The 20,524-nt window shown below is 36.0% G+C and overlaps 1 protein-coding gene across 5 annotated transcripts in view; it reads left to right on the forward strand.

The window, feature by feature from the left end:
• Positions 1–20,524, forward strand: part of TRPS1 (transcriptional repressor GATA binding 1) — a 257,232-nt gene that overhangs the window by 32,539 nt on the left and 204,169 nt on the right. For 2 of the 5 annotated variants that reach the window (XM_057532194.1, XM_057532195.1), the window contains exons 2-3: positions 11,159–11,318; positions 14,397–15,325. In XM_057532194.1, the coding sequence (XP_057388177.1) occupies positions 11,282–11,318; positions 14,397–15,325 (966 nt within the window). In that variant the 5' untranslated portion in view covers positions 11,159–11,281. The remainder of the gene's footprint in view (positions 1–11,158; positions 11,319–14,396; positions 15,326–20,524) is intronic. The other 3 variants (XM_057532198.1, XM_057532197.1, XM_057532196.1) reach the window with 2 other exon arrangements.

Here is a 20,524-nt window from a genome sequence, read left to right on the forward strand (position 1 = left end):
AATCCAGTCTTCTCAGGTAAGCGGGTTACTTTAACCCCTTTTCAATTCCAGTTTTCCTGTTTGTTAAAATAGTGTGAATAGATTTGGACTAAATGAGAAAATTATGTGAGCCAAGAAGCAAATGGCTGGTACATAATAGATACTCAACAAATATTTGCTCTCTTCCACCTTTCCTTAGCCTGTCTCTGTGGTCTTATGCATGTAGTGTGTCCTAATGATACACTTAACAACTACAGATATGTGTCTTTGCTTTGCACCTTTCTGACACCCCTCCACTATGACCAGAATCCAAGACCAAGATCGCTCTCCTGTTTCCTTGGATATTATCTTTTCCTTTCTTAGGGTGTCTGTTGCTTTTTGCTCCTGTTTTTACCTCTGACCTCTTTTTAAACCTTTCACCCTTTCAAATCTCTTTTGCCCAGAACTCTTTATGTTCTTCTCCCTTCATTTCTCTTTTGTTTTTTCTTCTACTACCTTGTTGCCCACTTGGCACATCTGGGCTCTTTGTGCCCTGCAACTTGGCTTGAATGGTCAATGACGACATTCCACTCCATTGGATGGCTTGATTTGCCCATAAAAAATATCAGCTGACAGGATTCCTCTCTATATATTATGTACTCCATGGTCCCTGCAGAGCAACTGCTATTTCACTGAAAAACCACACACACACTTTAACTTTTCATCTGAAAAATGCATAAATCATAAGTCTGTACTTCAGTGAGTTATTACAAAATAAATACACTTGTGTAACTATCTCTCATGTCAACAGAGACATCGCTAGGGCCCTCCAAGCCCAATTGTTGTGCCCCCTCCTCTTCTGTTCCTTTCCTTCCCACAGGAGTTAATCACTCTCCTGACTGCTCACACTTTAGATTGGTTTTGCTTGTTTGAGGCTTTGAGTGCGTTAGAGCACAGCATTCATAATGTATTAAAAGTATGCATTCTTTTATGTCTCACTTCTCAGTCAACACATCCCGTTTGTGAAATTCATCCATGTTGTAGTATGTAATTTATTTATTTTTATTGCAGTATAATATTCTATTGTATGACCACACATTCCATTGTATGTTGCAACTTTTAAACCTGTTCTGTTGATGAACACTTGAGTTGTTTCCAGTTTTGACAGTTCAAATAATGATGTGAGCATTCTTGTGAATGTGTGTGTGTGTGTGTGTGTGTGTGTGTGTGTGTGCGCGCATGCACACATTTTTAAATTGAACTTCTGGCTTTCTGTCAGTCCAGATGCTTTAAGTTGCTAGGAGTCTGATCCAGATGTTTGAGACTTTTCTGTATTCTTTTATGTTCCAGTCTGTTCCCTTAAAGATAGACATTTATTTATTTTTATATATTATGCTATTAGTACAGAATATTTTGAATTTTGGAATGTTAGAGGATACATGGTGAAAAATTTGTAAATAAAATTTATATATATAAATGCATGTAGGGCTTCCCTGGTGGCGCAGTGGTTGAGAATCTGCCTGCCAATGCAGGGGACACGGGTTCGGGCCCTGGTCTGGGAGGATCCCACGTGCCGCGGAGCGACTGAGCCCGTGAGCCACAACTGCTGAGCCTGCGCGTCTGGAGCCTGTGCTCCGCAACGGGAGAGGCCACGATGGTGAGAGGCCCGCGCACCGCGATGAAGAGTGGCCCCCGCTTGCCGCAACTAGAGAAAGCCCTCACACAGAAGCGAAGACCCAACACAGCCATAAATAAATAAATAAATAAATAAAATTTAAATGCATGTAGTTATAGTAAATATTAATATATATTGTAAATACATTAAATACCATATGATATTCACATATAGAATAGAAATAATCATGCAGATATATGAACTTGTAAAATTCATTTTACTGATTATAGTAACATTATTATAGAATTATTACTATATAGAGTGTGCTTGATTTTTAATGAACCTTCCTCTATGTAATTCAGTTCACAAATATTTTCAGTATGTAAATTTATATAGACATATATAGGACCCAAATCAAACCAACATAGTTGTGTGATTCACAGTTTCAAAAAACAAATTTAATAATTCTTATTTCTCACAACTTATGCATTTATTGCTCTATGACTATGGATCCGGAACTATGATATTTGATTCTTTGTTCAGCTTAAACAATGTCAAAATTAATACTTTGAGTCTCTGTATGTCTTGATTTGATTTGTTATTAATTATGTTAACGAGACAACTGTAACAATATTCTGGTTTTTATTTTTGAGAGACTATCTAACGTCCAGAGATTCAGGCCTTCCTCGAAAAGATAAACACTAAGCAGAGATTTCTAAGTGTGCTAACATTCATCTATCCAATAAGAACTTTTGTGAGTGTCTACTCTGGGTAGTAGGCTAGTCTCAGTGGGGAGGGCCATGTTAGTATCATTGAACTTTTAAAAAACTTGTATGTCCCTAGCCCGAGTATGCTACTCTGTTTCCCTCTAATAATCATTATCATAGTGTGTCACTGTTAATGATGAAGTGTGTTGTAGCCTCTGAGAATCGTTGATAACATATAGATATTTGAATATATAAATTCATTTTTTATCAATTTTTATTAAGTAGTCACATACAAGAATGGATATATATTAATACTTTGAATTGACATTAAAATATTAATAATGATATTTTCTGGTCTGGAGGACTTCACAGTCTAGGGAGGTAGCCTAAAGCATAAACTCATAATTACATTGTGTGTGACAAGCAATTAAAAATGAGATGTGCATACATTGCCACAGATGATAGTAGAAAAGACTCAACTTTTGCTCAGGGAAATTGTAAAGACTTTGTAGAAGTGAATCCATTTAGGGACTTGAGTAATTTCATAACCTTAGTGATGTGCTAGGTGTTAGGAGGAAAATTCAAACATTAGGATAACCCAGTAGTCCATGAGAATATTGGGAAGATTGTATATTTGCTTGACACAAGTATAGAGTAATTAGAAATTACTAATTGGGGTGCAGGTGGTGAAAGTCTTTTCTAAAGGTATGTGTGGGTATGTCTGTGTGTGTGTGTGTTTAGATAGATTCTTAGGTTTATATTGAACGTAAATGGGAAGATTGAGTAGATTAGCTATACAAAATATTTAATGAGTGAGCTCATTTCTGCCCTCACTGATTCTAGAGCCCCACTTATATGCATCATACCGCCGTTCTTTCTTGCTTGGTGAATGGTAAAGGAGGTGCTGTGGTGGCCATGAGTAACCTGAATATGTGGTCATCCTCTCAGACTTGGCCCTTACCATGACCTCACCACTATGTCTGACTTTGCATTTAAAATTAACTTCAAATAAATTCCCTGTTTCACATTTACTTTGGCATCTACCCAGCCTATTTCTATTTTTAAATTTATTTTTAATCTTTGTTTTCATCTTTGGGGGTAGGGGGAAAGCAACAGCAATAAAACAAAATCCAAGAGCCCATGAAGCAAGAGCTGAGATTTGCAAGGGTGAGGTAGAGAGGCCGCCCTCTCTATATATATCGTTGCTCTTCTGCATCACCCAGAAACACGAACTAGACTCTATTAAGCTGTACTAGAAAGGATGCAGTCACAGACTCAGTCCTAAGACACATGTTTCCTGACTGTGGTCCAGACACCGGTGTTCTATTCTTTATTATGGGTACAGATGAATCTGGAAGCAGAGGCTGAGTTTGGGGGAATGGGATTTATTAATAACCAGAGAGGAGCATGTGGGCTAGACGTATTCTCTCCAGTATCTTCAAGCAGTTGAGAACTACTGATGCTGTAAGTTCCCTCAGTGCAGTCCTGGGTCAGTCTCTGACTGCTTTCCACACACCATAGTTCCTTAAACTCCCTGCCATATTTCTGTTCCTAAGTTTAATCAGATACATTTTAAGTTATTATAAAAGACTGAGACACATTTAGTATACAAGGTAGTAGTGCTTTAAATTGATAAACTATAGTGCACAGCATTAGAAAGAATAACTGAAAAAATAGGACTTTTTTATGCAATGATATCTGTGTAAACTGTTTAGCTCAGAGATAACACTGGGCTTATATCCATACATGCTTATGCATATATGATTTGGACATTGGAGATCATAGTGTGCATTGATGTTTATTTCCTGCCTTTTTTTCCCCCTGATGTTCTAGCATGACTCTTACCCTCTGCCATTACACATTCTTTTAAAATACTGAATCTAAATCTTTCATGATAACAGAGCCCGATCTTCTTCTAGTGTTGATAACCATGCTGGAAAAAAACCAAAACAAAACCCTTCAAAATTGTCAACTTCATATCAAAGCATCCTAGTTTCCTTGCCAAATTGATGATAGAATACTTATTTTGTTTAAAAACATTACCTATGCTTTTATTTAATATTTTAAAATATTCCGTATGCATAAGGCAAGAAGATAGTTACCGTCCAGAGCAGCACCTCCCACTGTGCTCAGCGGAACATTAGTTTTGTTGGTAAGTGGTAGAATGTGACTTAAAGCCAATTGAGATTTGGGAAATTCCAGTCCAAATTGAACGGACTCCCCACTGTATAACTCCCAGGACTTTTCAGAGCTGTAATCGCTAATGTACATTGTGGATCTATGAAGAAGGGGTATAAAGTAATATACAGTTTCCATTAAACTTATTTTGACCAAGGAACCTCCTTACATTTCTTTTTTTGAAGCTAATATCATGGAAAGAACGTAGAGAAAATTCTTGAATTTCTTGTCATCTGTGCTTAACTAGTTACCATAGTAAAATTCCAGATAGAGCGTAGCTAAATTTGGGGTGAGCATAGGCAGTGTCCAGAAATAATGGTTTATTCAAAAAAAGTTCCTACAGCTGAAGATTTCTAAGCCTGTTACCTACCCAAATTACAAAGGAATTCTGTGTGTACTTTATTTTTCCTTCATACATAAAACTTTTCTCATCCTAGGAGTCAGGAAAAAGTGGTTTAACCTATTCTACTATCAGAAGTTGCTTTCCAGTTTTAAAATACTTCCCATTTAAAACAGGACCAGTTTTCTTTGAAAAATTTCAGTGTACTTAACAAAAGAGAAAAATGATTCCAACCTGTGTGTGTATAATTTGTTTTTTGCTTTTATCAGAAGGGAAAATGATGCTAAGTTGCTTACATTAAGCATTTAGCAATAACTAAGGGGGTGTCTAAACCAAATTTCATGTCATTAGTGTGTATTCATTACACAGTGTGAAAGATATCTTTGTACTGTTTGTTAACTTAAATGAACTTTTAAAAATACATACTACACAGGAAGATCAGCTCGGTGCTTTGTGACCACCTAGAGGGGTGGGATAGGGAGGGTGGGAGGGAGGGAGACGCAAGAGGGAGGAGATATGGGGATATATGTATATGTATAGCTGATTCACTTTGTTATAAAGCAGAAACTAACACACCATTGTAAAGCAATTAAGCAATTATACTCCAATAAAGATGTTAAAAAAAAAAAAGAATCTAAAAAAACCCAAAACAAAACTAAATAAAGATCCCTGGCCTCTTGGAACTTATATATAGAGCAACACTCTGAACTTACTCATAATTTCCTTTCATTGCCTGTATGCATTTGCTGATTCCTCGTGATATTTGTGCCTTACCTGGTAGGTACTCATTGGACTATTGGTCTCCGACGGGTGAGACCTTTTAAGCTGCTTCCTTTGGTACCTTAGGGATGAGCAAGTGGTACCTTAGTGGTTTGCAAGTTACTTACCAGAGTTGTAAGCAAGAACTGTTGAATGTGGTGGCACAAATTTATGTTCCCCATCACTTTGGCTATTTTATATACATACATATATATATATATATATATATATATATATATATATATATACACCCACACATACACACATATACATGTATACATTATGTTATGTATTATATATGACATTTGTTAAATATCATATTATGATAGTATATTTAACACATAGATACACATGTGTTTAAAATATATGTGTGTGTGTGTCTATAAAACCAGTATAAGCTCACAATATCCTTCATGGCGATTGTTTTAATCTTGTATCTAGTTTGGCACTCTTAAAAAAATGAGCAAAAACTTTGCCTAATACACTTAAACAATGCTGTGAAGACAGTGAGCATTCCTTTTGAATTGTCATGGAATGCATCTGTTAGGTTCACCATATTGTACATGTATGTTAATTTACCAAATGGATTGGCAGTGATTGACACAGATTTCTTACGGGAGGACACAGACAGCTGTAAGCCAGTTACATAGCTGGATTGAGGTAATAATTGAGATTTTCTTCACAATTGAATAACAGATTAGAAAACAGTCAAAGCAGCATCGATATATTAAAATTAAATTACCTTTAATATACAAAGATTTTTTTTGGCAAATGCTGGGAAGAAAGTCAAAGGCATTCCTATGGAGCACAGAACTCATTATTTTTGTTATCAGTAGAAATCTAATTTACATACAAATAAAATGTCAATTCCCATCATAACCATCAAGATAAAGAGCTGCATGTACACTTTTCTATGAGCTATTCTTTTTGAATTTAAGTGCTGTGTTTGGCTCTTTGCCCGTGGACCAGTTGAAATATTCTCAGTTTAACAGAGAAGAAAAGATAAAGTTGAGCCTGGCCCATGCACACTTGCAAAGTCAGACTGGCCTGTTTGAATCAACAGTTGTCATTGTAGATTATTTTAATTATTTTTTTTTCTTGGAGAGGAATACAAAAGGAAAAATGACTTATGTATGGGCAGTGAATGGTAACGTTTCTTAATTTGCTTAGTGAAATTGTAATCTTATTCAAATCAGAGTCTTTAATACATTTGCCTCTCACCTGTTACGAAGGGAAAAATAATGCCCTTTCTCTTTGATTTTCCATGATGTACACTTGCTCTATTTTAGTTATCCCATTTAGTGAAGTAGGCAGATGCTTAATTTTTTCAGATATATCCTACAGTTTCATTTAGACTTCTAGTATAAAGTCTTTAAACGCAACCCCCCCAAAATTTTTTTTGTAATTTTTTTTTTTTAGACATTTTGTGTCATGCTATGGAACTTGAACTTTATCTCATTGGTAATTTTTCAGCAGGGGAATAGCATAGGCAGAGTTGTGTTTTTATTTATTTATTTATTTTATTTATGGGTGTGTTGGGTCTTCGTTTCTGTGCGAGGGCTTCCTCTAGTTGCGGCAAGCGGGGGCCACTCTTCATCGCGGTGCGCGGGCCTCTCACTATCGCGGCCTCTCTTGTTGCGGAGCACAGGCTCCAGACGCGCAGGCTCAGTAGCTGTGGCTCATGGGCCCAGCCGCTCCGCGGCATGTGGGATCTTCCCAAACCAGGGCTCGATCGAACCCGTGTCCCCTGCCTTGGCAGGCAGACTCTCAACCACTGCGCCACCAGGGAAGCCCTGTAATGTTTTTAGTAAAAGTAAGTACTTAATGAAATTCTTTCTCTAAGATGTACATGGATACGTGGATACTCATTTTGGCAAATATGACATTATTACTTATTTACCAGACTATCTCCTTTTACCTAAACTAGTACATTTGAAATGAGATATTTAAAATATAGAGAGCATAGCATGATGAAATAAAAGCCTAATAAAATGTGTTTGGGCCAGGATCAAAATTCTTTGAAATCAGATATCTAAATAGTGTGCATTTTATCTCAGAAAGGCTCGGGTTAGTTCTAGTGTGCAGATGACTGTTAATGGGCTTTGTGCTCTGAAGCATATGGTAATAGAAGTGATCATTATGGATTAATTTGATGTGAATTAATAAGAGATTTATTTGATGGGAGTTGTTTGAAGGTGATGACATTTAAATCTCAACAGGATTTAAGATGTCCAGAAATACCTTTAAAGATTCAGGAATAATCAATTCAGAGAGAGCAAATTAAATAGACATGGATAGCAAAGAATAGGATCTGACACTGGATTTATGAAGTTTGAAGCAGTTTACAGAAAAAGCGATCTACCATTGAAGTATTGCCCTGGAATCTGAAGAAACAGAAAACATTTAAACTCCTTCAACAATTCTTGGGTTTGTGAATTGGATAAACAATGTTCTCTTGCATTTTATAGTTCACTTAAGCAATCTGATTTTGATCTGTATATATGGAGTAGACAGGATTCAAGTTTGTTTTTTTTTTCCCCCTAAACCAATGAGCAAACACATATGTTCTTTAAAAACTGAACTTTATATGTTGTTCATATGGAAGCTATCTAGTTTGCCATGAGCCTAAGATTCGACCTTCCTTTTATTTTGCTATCACTTGCTTAATTCTTTAAATTCTTTGTGGGGGACTTTTGATCAAAAGAAACAATTTGCTCTTCTTTTTTCTTTCTTTTTCATTTTTTAAATAAAAGCTACATGAAATGTGTAATTAATAACTCAGTACTCTTGGGCTGTTGATACAAAGAAGCCTGGAAGAAACATATATTAAGGAGAAGACTATGATATCTTTTCTTTTTGTGTAAAGCTTTGATTTTAAACCCTTGAAAGATTTATTATCTGGAAAAACAATAAGAAAATGTCATCTGGTATTATATATTATGATGATAAGAGCTGCTACTTATAATAAAAATCATACTCAGCAGAATTAGAGATTGAGGTCAGATTACATAGTCTTGCTTCCCTATCTTTTTAGTCTTGTTCGGGTTTTATATATATATATATATATATATATATATAAAGATGTGTGTGTTTATATATACGTGTGTGTGTATGTATATCGATATACATACATACACATATATATGTATATGTACATACATAGAGAGAGAGAAAGTATCAGTTGAAAGTGCACCTACTTGAAATTATTGTTTGGAAAAGTACTCGAAGGTTTCAGCTTTTTTTTAGAAAGAGGAGTTCCTTATAATTTTTTCTTTACTTTTGAAAAATATCCTTCCTCTCTTAAAATGATGACAAATAATAAAATGAAGTCCTCTTGCTGGATGTGTTCAGCACATAGCTGTTGTTGGATATACATGTGTTGAATGGCTGAATGAAAGTTGGAAAAAATGGAAAACAGTGAATGGTAGGTGTCAGTGGTATTTATGCTACCCTTAGTTGTTGATGGCTTAATATTTTGTAATGTTTCAAGAAAATTAGGTAAAGCTTTTCTAAGGTAAAACTAAAGTGCTTAAGCTATTAACCAGAACCATCATGGAGTCTTAGAGGCAGAGTGCAGGTTAGAAATAATTTATTGTAATTCCCTCATTATACGGATAAGAGAAGCTCTGGGAAGGGAAAGGGCTTGCCCTTGATTACATCAGCTGGTGATCTGAATCAGGTTCAGAAACTGGATGTGATTTGTGTCCCTTCTACCTTCTTAGGTTTTGATTCTTTATTGTGTTTCGGGTCAAGATGCCACAAAGAACATAGAGTTTATATCTCTTTCCTTCAAGGAGTTTCTCATCTAATGGAAATAAATTCTTAACTTCATTTGCATTGGATGGTTGTGTGATCTCAGCTCTCTTTTTAAATTACTGTGATAGTTGATTCCTTTGGTGGAATAATTCATTTGATTATCTATGGCAATGTTATTTGAGCAAGAGTATTTCATAAATGTATGTGTGTGTATATATTTTTATACATACATATTTATATACATATGTACTTATATATTCATAGAGATGAAATAAAACTAAGTAAATAATAGTTTAAAATATCTGGGTAATAATAGAAAACTTAGATTCCTTTTGCTGTGAAGGTGCCATTCTGGGAACTTAAGTCCATTTTTTTTCTTGTTATATTTAAGCATTTTAATCAGTGAGATGATGTAGTTACCAGAATTATATTTTAAGCTCTAATGCTGATTGTTTCCACTGCATAAACCTGTCTCAGTGATACTGTAACACAGAAACAGTGCAGTATGCTATTGCTTTTTTCTAATAAATTCTTCTACTAAAAATGCAAAGAAGACTTATAGATTTAAGTTTTAGTTTAGGAGGAGATAAGAATAGGAATTGAGATTTTTGCAAATGGAATGTCTTATATCTCAGTAATAAAAATTAATACAGTTAGAGCATTTTTAGGAAGCTGAATACATTTTGAACCTGCTTAACAATCTTGGCACGTGATATGCATTCATGTGTTTGTACAGGTGGAAAATGATGTAAATGTGGGAACGCTCACTGTTACCCTCTGGCCCCCTAGCCAGCCCCCAGGTCGGTTTTTATCTCATAATGAAGTAGAGGACTGAAGTGGGCACTTTTGAGCCTCGTAGCGCTCATGTAGGTTCTTCAGCTCCTCCTTGTCCAATTCACTTTTCGTTCATTTTTTGCCCCGTTGTCTAAATGGTTGTCTATAGTGGAGCTTCTGTAACTGGCATTTTGAACTTTTGTGGTAGTCAGTGTGAGGGATATTGCTGTACAATAGAATGAAAAAGTTTAAAACAGAGTTGGCAAAACTGATGAGTAAGGCTCATTGATGTGATTATATATATTTTTGTATATATACACACACACGTGTATATATGTAGTACATCTGTTTAATTATATTATGACCATTAATGCAGTATCTGCCTCAATAATTTCATTCAGATGAAAAAAAATGATATAAGGATGGTTGAATGCTGGTTCAATCATAGCTTTACAATCTTATTTATCAAGAGTGAAAATATGACTTAAAAATAGCTAAAAAGGTAATACATGTTATAATATGTAATGTTTCTGTAACTCTTGGTAAGGCGTACTTAGATCTGATGCAGAATTCCTGATGGCATTGAAATAGCTCTTTTCTCAGCCTCGTGGTATATGTACACTGGTACTGTGAGTCTGGAGGAGACTGGTTATGGGTACCACTCCATGTCTTTAGCTGTGACTGTGCAGATAGGCAAGTGCACTTTGTATCTTTTCCAGAAGCAGGCTCCCTCCATGATTACTAATTAAGATGTTTTATCCCCACCCCAGAGTAGGTAAGTATTGTGTTCCTTAAGGTTCAGGGGGAGTTCGAGGTTAACTAATTTTGCCAACAGCACAGTCTGCTGTGAAAATGACTTCTATAATCTTTTATATCATGGTTCCTCCTTCTCCTGTTGCTTTATTAAAACCCAGGGGAGGGAGAAAAATCTTACTCAAGATTTACTCATGCTTTTATCAGGTATCTTTCAAGCAGCTTGAGGTGCTGGCATATTAATGTGTTTTAGGTGTGATCCATTAAAATATGTTTACATCATTTAGGAAGGAAAATATTTTTTGTTTTGTTTTGCAGATGTACAGATCAGCTCTCAAAATGTCTTCTGTGTCTTCTGAGCGTCTTCTAAGACAATTGCATTAGCCCTCCTGCTAGTTGACTAATAGAATTAATAATTGTAAAAAAGCACTCTAAAGCCACATGCCTTATGAAGTCAATGCTGGGTATGATTTTACAAGTATGTGATCTATTTTTTCAAGTGAAATTGTTAACTGGAAAAGTTCTTGGCACACAGTACAATGTCATGCAATCTGTTATTTGTCTTAGAGATAATAACTTGAGGGTGGGTCTGGTCTTACGGTATCTAACTTATGAGTTGCTAGGGGAGTTTCTTCCACTTAAAAGTATTGCGAATGTGCTTATATTTACATAATATGTCATTCTGAAAAATTATAGCGATGTAATTCCAGTAAAAAATTATTTTTTCTCTAACTACTTCAAAGTGTAGTCAACTAAATTAACCATCATTTTTTTAAAAGCAGCTAAAAAGAACATGCCCCTTCCCCCCAGAACAAAAAAAATAAAACCCAAATGACCTTTCTGATACTTCTTTGAAGTTTTAGCAGTTTAACATTCTTTGCAATGTATATTATTAAGGGCCCTATTCAGTGAGTCATATGGGTTGTAAAGGTCTGTTCTTGGGTGAAAGAATGAACTGAAATTTGAAAGGATGATAATTTAATCCAATCATATTTTCTCTCAGTCACTATAGATGCTGGTTGAGTAGTTTTTAAACTATGACCCATTACCGTTCTTCATGATGATAATAAATCAGCAAGATCCAACTTTTTGGTTCTGGAAAATACATTAATTTTTTTCAATTATTGACATATTTATATCTGTTCATTTCTAAGTATTTTATCTTAGTTCCCTTGCTGTGTAAGATGTTGCTGTTTTTCTCATCGCCTTGACCTTAGTATATGGGCATAAACCATTTTCTTTTCATTTGAATGGAAGGATAATCTTAATGAATTGGATTATTTCATCCTTTTTTCTTCATGAATCCTGCCTTTCATATAGATTTTTATCTTTTCTGTGTAGCCTTATTTATTTCATCTTGGTGCATCACTGTTAGATTTTATTTATATGATGGAGGAAATGTTAAAATCCAATGGAAAAACAAACAAACGGGAAATTCTGGAGGGAAATGCATGAAATGCTGTACCAAATCATCACATTTTTGTATGCAGGAATGACTGATACTCTATAAACTAGTATTTCCTTTTCTGTAGGCCAAGTTAAAACAGTATATTTTTTACTCAAACTCTTATATTTTAGACTGTAACTTATTTCTTTTAAGCTTCCCTTTTATTCTTTCCTTTTTAGTTTTCCCTTTGTTGACTACCAGTAAAATTGCCCTCCAATCTTCCATGTGTTGGTACAAGTTCCCAAGTTCTGGCTGTTCTGACAGAGGAATAGAGGTCTAAAATGTCAACAGCAACAGATAAGACATTAAAATGCAAACATTAGAAGATAAATTAGTTAGCTAGTTTTCCATTTTTTTTTAACGATGGTTACCTGACTTAGTTAATTTTAGGAGCTAATGGTAATGACACCAAGGTGAAGACCATACTGCCTCCCTTGCCCCCATGCCAGGCAGGTTTACATGCCTCATGACCATCACCTTCACTGGAAACTCCAAATGGTTTTTCTTTTGGTTGTTGTTCTCGTTCCAAGTGGGAGATTCTATGGATATTTTGATGACTAACATTCTCGGTGTATAAGAAGAGCAGTATACTCTCTTAAGTACAGTTACACTGTTTTTGACATTATTCAAGAAAGTGAATTATTACCTTGTAACTGATTCCTTATCCTGTATCTAGTGCATTATCTTGGTTCAGTGATTCATATTATACAAATTTTGCTTGACCAGCTTTTCAGAAGCGAAGGTTTACCCATATATCCAAAGCCAGTGTGGTTCCTCAGCACTTGTGGGAAATTATAGATGAGAATGACTAAAACATGCTATTAATTTAGATTTTCTAAGGACATTTTGGATAATCATGGTGTAACTAACTCTGTTAAATCTGCCCTTGTGGTAGCGTCAGCTAGTAAAGAAAGAAGGTGGATTTTTCCAAGAGACAGTTGGGGTGACGACATACGGAGCCCTTGCAGTTTTTCGGCTGGAGGCTGAAGGAACACGGGCCATGAAAGTCAATTCTCCACAAGCCTTTGTTACTGCATTCTTTTATTGACACTGTACAATTTGTTTCTTATCTCCTTATACCCTTAGAGTTCTGATTCATTAGACTCCCCACAATGTTCTTATGTGGACCCTAACTTGAAAGGCACAGTTGAGCTAGCATGTGAAGGTGAACCATAGGAAACTGCTAACAGTTTGCCATGTTGAGCTACAAAATGGCAATGCCACATGGTTCAATTGAATATTTTACTTTAGTCAATTTCCAGTGTGCTCCTGATGGTGGGATAGGTACTGTTTCCAGCATGCTGTGCCTAGAAACCCTGGCCTTAGGTAGGTTCTCATCATGCCAGATGGAGTCCTAGTAAAACCCAACCTGGCCACTATGATGTGTACCAGGTCCCCCTTCTTTCAGGCAAGTCCCCCAAAGGGGGCTTAAAGTAATTTATCGGTACGGCAGAGATGAAACATTTGTTATCCTCCATTTCTGGAAGTAAAGGGGCAGTTTTCACTTTGTTTATAACATGCTCTTTCTGTCTTTTGACTGTGAGGATATTTTGGTTGAAACTATATTGGTATCTTGGTTGCACAGTGTGTAACAATATCGAGTTTCACTTTATAGTTGTTTGTATACACATATACGTATCATAAATAAACACGTAATGTATATTCTATAAACATAAACAGGTGTATATATTCTATAAACATAACGTGTACATATTACACATAGTATATAACACGGATAAATATGGAAGCATTTATCTATCAACTCTTAAGAAAGAAGCTGAGCAAAAAATATAATTGGCAGCCAAGATTAAGTAATAGGAATGATGATAGAGCTAGTAATAATAATACCTTGGTATTCATAAAACCATTTAAAAATAACAAATGAGCCACCCTTTGTGACAAAAATAATTCTAAATGTAAATCGTTGGCATCAGTCTCAATTTTTTGCTATTTTTTAAAAAATTAGCAGACTTTTTTTTCCTAGAGAAAATTTTTTATTATGTGCCTTAAAAAAAGCCTTGCATAGAGTAAGTAAAATGTTCTAGATTAGATTACATGCCTGCAAATTTCAAATAACCCTGTATCTTCCTTTTCCTTGTATTTTAACAGATATGGTCCGGAAAAAGAACCCCCCTCTGAGAAACATTGCTAGTGAAGGCGAGGGCCAGACCCTGGAGCCTGTCGGTACAGAAAGCAAGGGATCTGGAAAGAACAAAGAATTTTCTGTAGATCAGATGTCAGAAAATACGGATCAGAGTGATGCTGCAGAACTAAATAATAAGGAGGAACATAGCTTGCATGTCCAAGATCCGTCTTCTAGCAGTAAGAAGGACTTAAAAAGCTCAATCCTGAGTGAGAAGGCTGGCTTCAATTATGAAAGCCCCAGTAAGGGAGGAAACCTTCCCTCCTATCCACATGATGAGGTGACAGAGAGAAATATGTTGGCTTTCTCATCTCCAGCTGCTGGGGGAGTCTGTGAGCCCTTGAAGTCTCCTCAAAGAGCAGAGGCAGATGACCCTCAAGATATGGCCTGCACCCCATCAGGGGACTCCTTGGAGACAAAGGAAGATCAGAAGATGTCACCGAAGGCTACGGAGGAAACAGGGCAAGCGCAGAGTGGTCAGGCCAATTGTCAAGGCTCAAGCCCAGTTTCAGTGGCCTCAAAAAACCCACAAGTGCCTTCAGATGGGGGTGTAAGACTGAATAAATCGAAAACCGACTTACTGGTAAATGACAACCCAGACCCGGCACCTCTGTCTCCAGAGCTTCAGGACTTTAAATGCAATATCTGTGGATACGGTTACTATGGCAACGACCCCACAGATCTGATTAAGCACTTCCGAAAGTATCACTTAGGACTGCATAACCGCACCAGGCAGGATGCTGAGCTGGACAGCAAAATCTTGGCCCTTCATAACATGGTGCAGTTCAGCCATTCCAAAGACTTCCAGAAAGTCAACCGTTCCGTGCTTTCTGGTGTGCTGCAGGATATCAATTCCTCAAGGCCTGTTTTACTAAATGGGACCTATGATGTACAGGTTTGTGCTTTGTATTGTGATCTCTTTGTACAGAAAATGTTGTTAGTAATGAAATGTGAATTTTTACATGTTCGTTAAAATCAAGCTCCCAATACCAAGGGGGTAGCCTGCTCAATGGAGCAGAAGAGAGACGCAGTCTGTAGCTGTTTCATCCAAATGTGTATTCAGAGTTATCTTTAGCCTCTCATCATGGAAAATAATCCCAACATTTCTATTAGGCTGGGAAAAGTTTTTTCATGGAATTAGCTTGGCTTCATATTTCTGGACATATTTCATGGTAATTTGATGTTTTCAGAGTCTTCCAAAAATGGCACTAATCTTTATGGTTCTACATGATAGTAATTCGTGCTTTGTTCTAGTTTTAGATTATAAATCTTTTGCTATAGCCTTTACTTCAGGGAGGGTCTTTCCTGTGTCTTGGATGAGGATTTAATTTTACACTCTGCCAAACTGGACCAGAGTTGGGTCACACTGATGGTTGCAGAGATGTGCTACTGAAAAGGCAACATAATTGCAAATGAAACTTCGGGAAAAAAATTTTACATTGATTTAAAAAGAAGTCAATGTGAGTGTAAGTACTAGGGACACCAGAATGACCTTGGTGTGGACCAATAAAGCATTCCTTCCTGCGTTTAAAGAAAATCATAATTTATGAAAGCATTTAGTAGTAATTTAGATTTCTACTTTTATTAAAACTGGCATACCTTTTTGATCTACCCCTTCTGTGTTAGCTTATGGCATATGTGAGATAAAAAAAAAAACCCTACCATTTCAAATAGAATGAAATGCAGAACGGACTCAAGTAATGTATTCATTTCATTTTAGCAATTTTAGTATAGTTGAAACTGACAATCAGCTTGAGAAAGTGTATTAGTTTCTGTTACAGTCTGTAGATTTTTATTGTATTATTAGGCCAGGGTTTTCAAAACATATTAGGTTTAATATTAACCTTCTTTAGGAAAGATTAGAAGAAGTACCTGAGAACTAATGAAATCGCATCACACTTACTTGACCTCCTCAATCCCTGAAAATATCAATCATTTTTTATCAACTCAGTGGCTACAGCACATTTGTTCTAGACCTCTCTTTTGACCTAGTGCCAATTAAGAAAGACAGGCAAAGGGGTTATAAATAACAGGTAGTGAATATATTTTGCAATACTTGTGAGAAGGATCAGAAGAGAAATTTCCAAGCCCTTTAAAAACGTCAGAATGGCAATCTTTTCACTTTAAGGGAGATAAAGAAGAACTCTTAAAAAGCCAGTTTCATCTTTGTAAAGCTCTCAAAATTCCATCTTACTTTGTGAATTTCCACAAATAGAATGATTTCTGTGGCGCAGCAAATTAAGCCAACATAGTTATTATGCATGAAAGCTACATGCTTTGAACTGCTGTCTTATTAAAGATCATTTCACTGGCTTGTGTCAGATACACTCTGCTGTCAAACTATGATTGGAAAGCAAATACGTGTTTTAGATAAAAGGGTTAGAAGTGAATAATGTCAGTATGTGAAATGGTGTTTTATAATTAGCGGGGAATATGATGTTAATACCTGGATTTCCGGCCGGGGTTTCAGTTTGTTCACTCTGGGGACAACTTCTGAGGGAAGCTGATCTGGGCTGTCAGGAAGGCTCTAAAACGAAGATTACTAAGGGCCTATAGTTTGGAAGAATTCAGATTTTTAAACACACTTCCATTTCCCCCAAACAGTTATTTGTTAGGTTCCTAGTTATTTATAGTAAAGTTTATGTTTGGGTAGAACGAGCTGGACACTTTTCCTGGGCAGTGATTTTAGAAATAAAACAGATGTGGGAGCTATCTGAGTTTGAACTAATAGAACTAGAAATAAAACAGCTGATCCTAGACTCTGCTGTCTCCTAAATCCTCGCAGCAGTGCCCAGTAAAGAAGACAGAAATGGTAGGAAATCGCATGGAGGGAGATAATCTTGTTAAAATCAATTTTTTTTTCCAACGAGAAATAATATGGCTAAAAATAGAAAACAGCGATCTATGGAAAAAGTGACTGATTCTTTCGAAGAAACAATTGGAGAGAGAAAGAAGCCTAAAGAGAGTTAACTTTCTTCAGTTTGGGAAAAGCACACTAAATGTACTTTAGGCCAAATGTTAATCTTGAATACTTTACACACACACCAGATGTTGATGCAGAAACATGTCTGAAGATAAATAACTTATTAATATTTTTATGCTGAAATAAATATCAGGCAGCTTCGCTATATGCGTAAATTGAATAAAAGCGCATCTGAAATCCCCCTTTTTCACCCACATATGTTTGTGTTGCTGAAATGCCGTTTGAGAGGTTCTTTCCTTGGCATGTGTGCTGTGTGGAGACTAAAAGCTGTGGGAAGTAAAATGCTGACTGCAGAATTTCTTTAATGCAGTTTTGTCAGAAATTGATAGCAAGTTAATGGCTTGTGTGTATTCTGATAAAGAAGATGTTGGTAAATACGAGGATTAAAGACAAATAATCATTCCATTCCAGGAATTATTGATATCAATCTGTAATTTAAGCTAGTTGAAGTAATAGATGAGCGATTCATTAATCTTTTTCAATTAAACTTTTTTTTTTTTTTTAACATTCAGGACAGTTGGTGGTTAATGATAGATTTATGACATTTTAGGCCAAGAAAAAAGGAACAGAAGCCAGAAGTGGAGGACTTAAGGACTCTGTGGCTTTGATCTATATTTTGGTTTGGCATGGATGGTTTTAAATAATTCAAACTGACTTGAGTGCAAACATGAGATATACGGTTGGGGAAAAAGAAATAATTTAAACAAATTTTAAGATTTCTAGTTCCAAGTTCAGATTATCTGACATATATTGAAGTTAATAATTGAAGTTTTGACCTGCTTTTACTGATGGTATCCACTTCTGTGTAAGTTTTATTACACATCATGAAGTCAAAGAATTACGAATTTGTAAAAATAGTGTCAAACAACGTTTCTTTGTACTTCATAATCGACAAAGCCCCGGCCAGATAATGGAGGTCATTTTAAAGGGCCATCATAAAATCTGGACTGTCATTTCTGAGTCTGTTGAATTCAGATCCTTCACACACCATGAGGTAGCATACCCAGCCCTGAAATCAGAAGCGATATAGACCTTTACCAAGAAAAAATAAGGAAAGATACAATGGCTAGCTTAGGACTCATTGACTTGACCTGGATGTTAGTTTCTCAATTTTAAAATTTCCCCTGCGTGTTTTATCAATTATTGTGCTTAAATTTTTAAAAATAATGGATGTGGCATGGTGGCTAAGCCCTTCATGCAAGTTTTACTACCTGTATTCAGCCCTTGAGGCTCACGTGTAGACCGATAATAGGACAAGAGATTGAGTTCTTCAGAAAGTAATTACAGCCTCTTTCTTTCTAATCTGCTTTATTATGCTTATATTTAAACCATCGCTGAATGGAGGCCTGCGTTGCTAAACGCGGACTTTGCTGTTTCATTAGGGCTTAATGTGTGGTGCATTAAGGTGTTTGCATCATCTTTATGGGGGAGCTCTTAGCCCTCAGATCAAGTTATAAAAGTCGGAGTCTTGTCAAGTTGTGCTTCCCACGGGAAAGTGTTTAAGCTAGCCCAAGTTTATAAATGCTCACAGTGTATATGGTGCCTTTTCATATTAGGAAACCTTTCCTGTTATTCTGCATTATTCAGGCCTCTAAGAAGGGAGCTACAGGATGCCAGCTATTAAATTCATTTTGGCCCTGAATGAAATTTTAAGGTTAACAGAAGAATCTCAGTGATTGTCTTGTGTTTGAGTTAGGAGCCCTGCGTTTCTGTTTTATAAATATTTTTTATCAGAGTTGCACAATATGTCACGTTAGAAGCAGGAAGAACAGATTTTCGAGCTAGGAAGTCATCTTCTGTGTTTGCATTTTCAACATATTTAACTCCATGAGCTTTATAGATTCTTAACATGTGCCCGTACATTCATTTGAACAGGGGGTTACAGTTTGGTCTGGAAAAAAAGAAAACTCCAGAGAACATTCATCTTATTTTGGTCTATTTTGAATTTTCTTGAATTTTAACCTCCAAATATTTATTTTTTGCCTTGCTGTTTCCTTTGATCCTGGAGCAGGAGGGAAGCTGTAGATCTTAGCAGGTTCTGTTGCTTTGTTCTTCTGAGTTGAGGACAATTGCTCTTTAGAAACGCTGGTGAATGAGATTTGAATCACTTCAGACTCTCTCTAGAGTACGGAATGTTTGGCATATGAACCCATACTTATTTTCAGGACCGTGTCTCTTTAACAAGTAATAAAGTGTGCAAAATAAAACATATGCTCACCCTAAGGCCATAAAAGCAAAGCAGTGTTCTGGCATTTACCAGGTTATTTTCATCATGAAGATAGCTGAGCTTTATAATGCAGCCACAGGGATGGAACAGTTTGACCATCTTCACTAATCCTTTTACCTGCATGATGGTTAAATCTCCATTTGGCTTTGTTACAAGAGGGTCAGTATGATAAATGTCAGTCCCTTTTTGATTTTCAGTCTATTTGCCATCGTTTAGAGAACATGTATCACTTTCTTGAATATCTGTATTTCTCTCTAAGCAGAATGTTTAGAAGAAGGAATCATGGTTATCAGTGCATTCAATCGAATTTAGCATTATTCAACTCAATAAAAATTTTATCTCCAAATGGCATGTTCTGCTAACCATATCAAGTCAGCAGATTATTCAGTGCTTTTTGTTTCTTGGGTCATTGTAATTATAGCATATGTGCAGCTGTTGGAAACACAGATACATGAGTAGTATGCTAACTCCAGGAAAGTGGAGAGAAAGAGCCGTTCTCTTTCATTTTCTGATTTCCTTCCTGGAGTCTGTGTCTGAAAATCGTTAGACCATAGACCTCTTGAATTCTTCATCATATGATTCTGAAGTTTAAAGTCAATGTTATGCATGTTCAGAATATCAGAGAAGACCATGTTTAATTTTAATTGGAAATCAAATATAAAATTTATTTTTCTGTATTACCTTAAATGTGATCTATCCTTCTTTTATTTTTTAGCTTCCATAATCAAAATTACACATATGTCCTGTTTTTTCCCCCAGTTTTGGATTCAGTCCTAATAAGAGCTAGCATTTATTAAGGGTTTCTTATGTGTATATGTAGATCTAAGCTCTTTATGTGTATTAATTAACTCATCTTCATAAAAACCTTTGAAGTTGACACTACT

Source organism: Balaenoptera acutorostrata, chromosome 17, assembly GCF_949987535.1.
Source record: "Balaenoptera acutorostrata chromosome 17, mBalAcu1.1, whole genome shotgun sequence".
NCBI classification, from domain to species: domain Eukaryota; kingdom Metazoa; phylum Chordata; class Mammalia; order Artiodactyla; family Balaenopteridae; genus Balaenoptera; species Balaenoptera acutorostrata.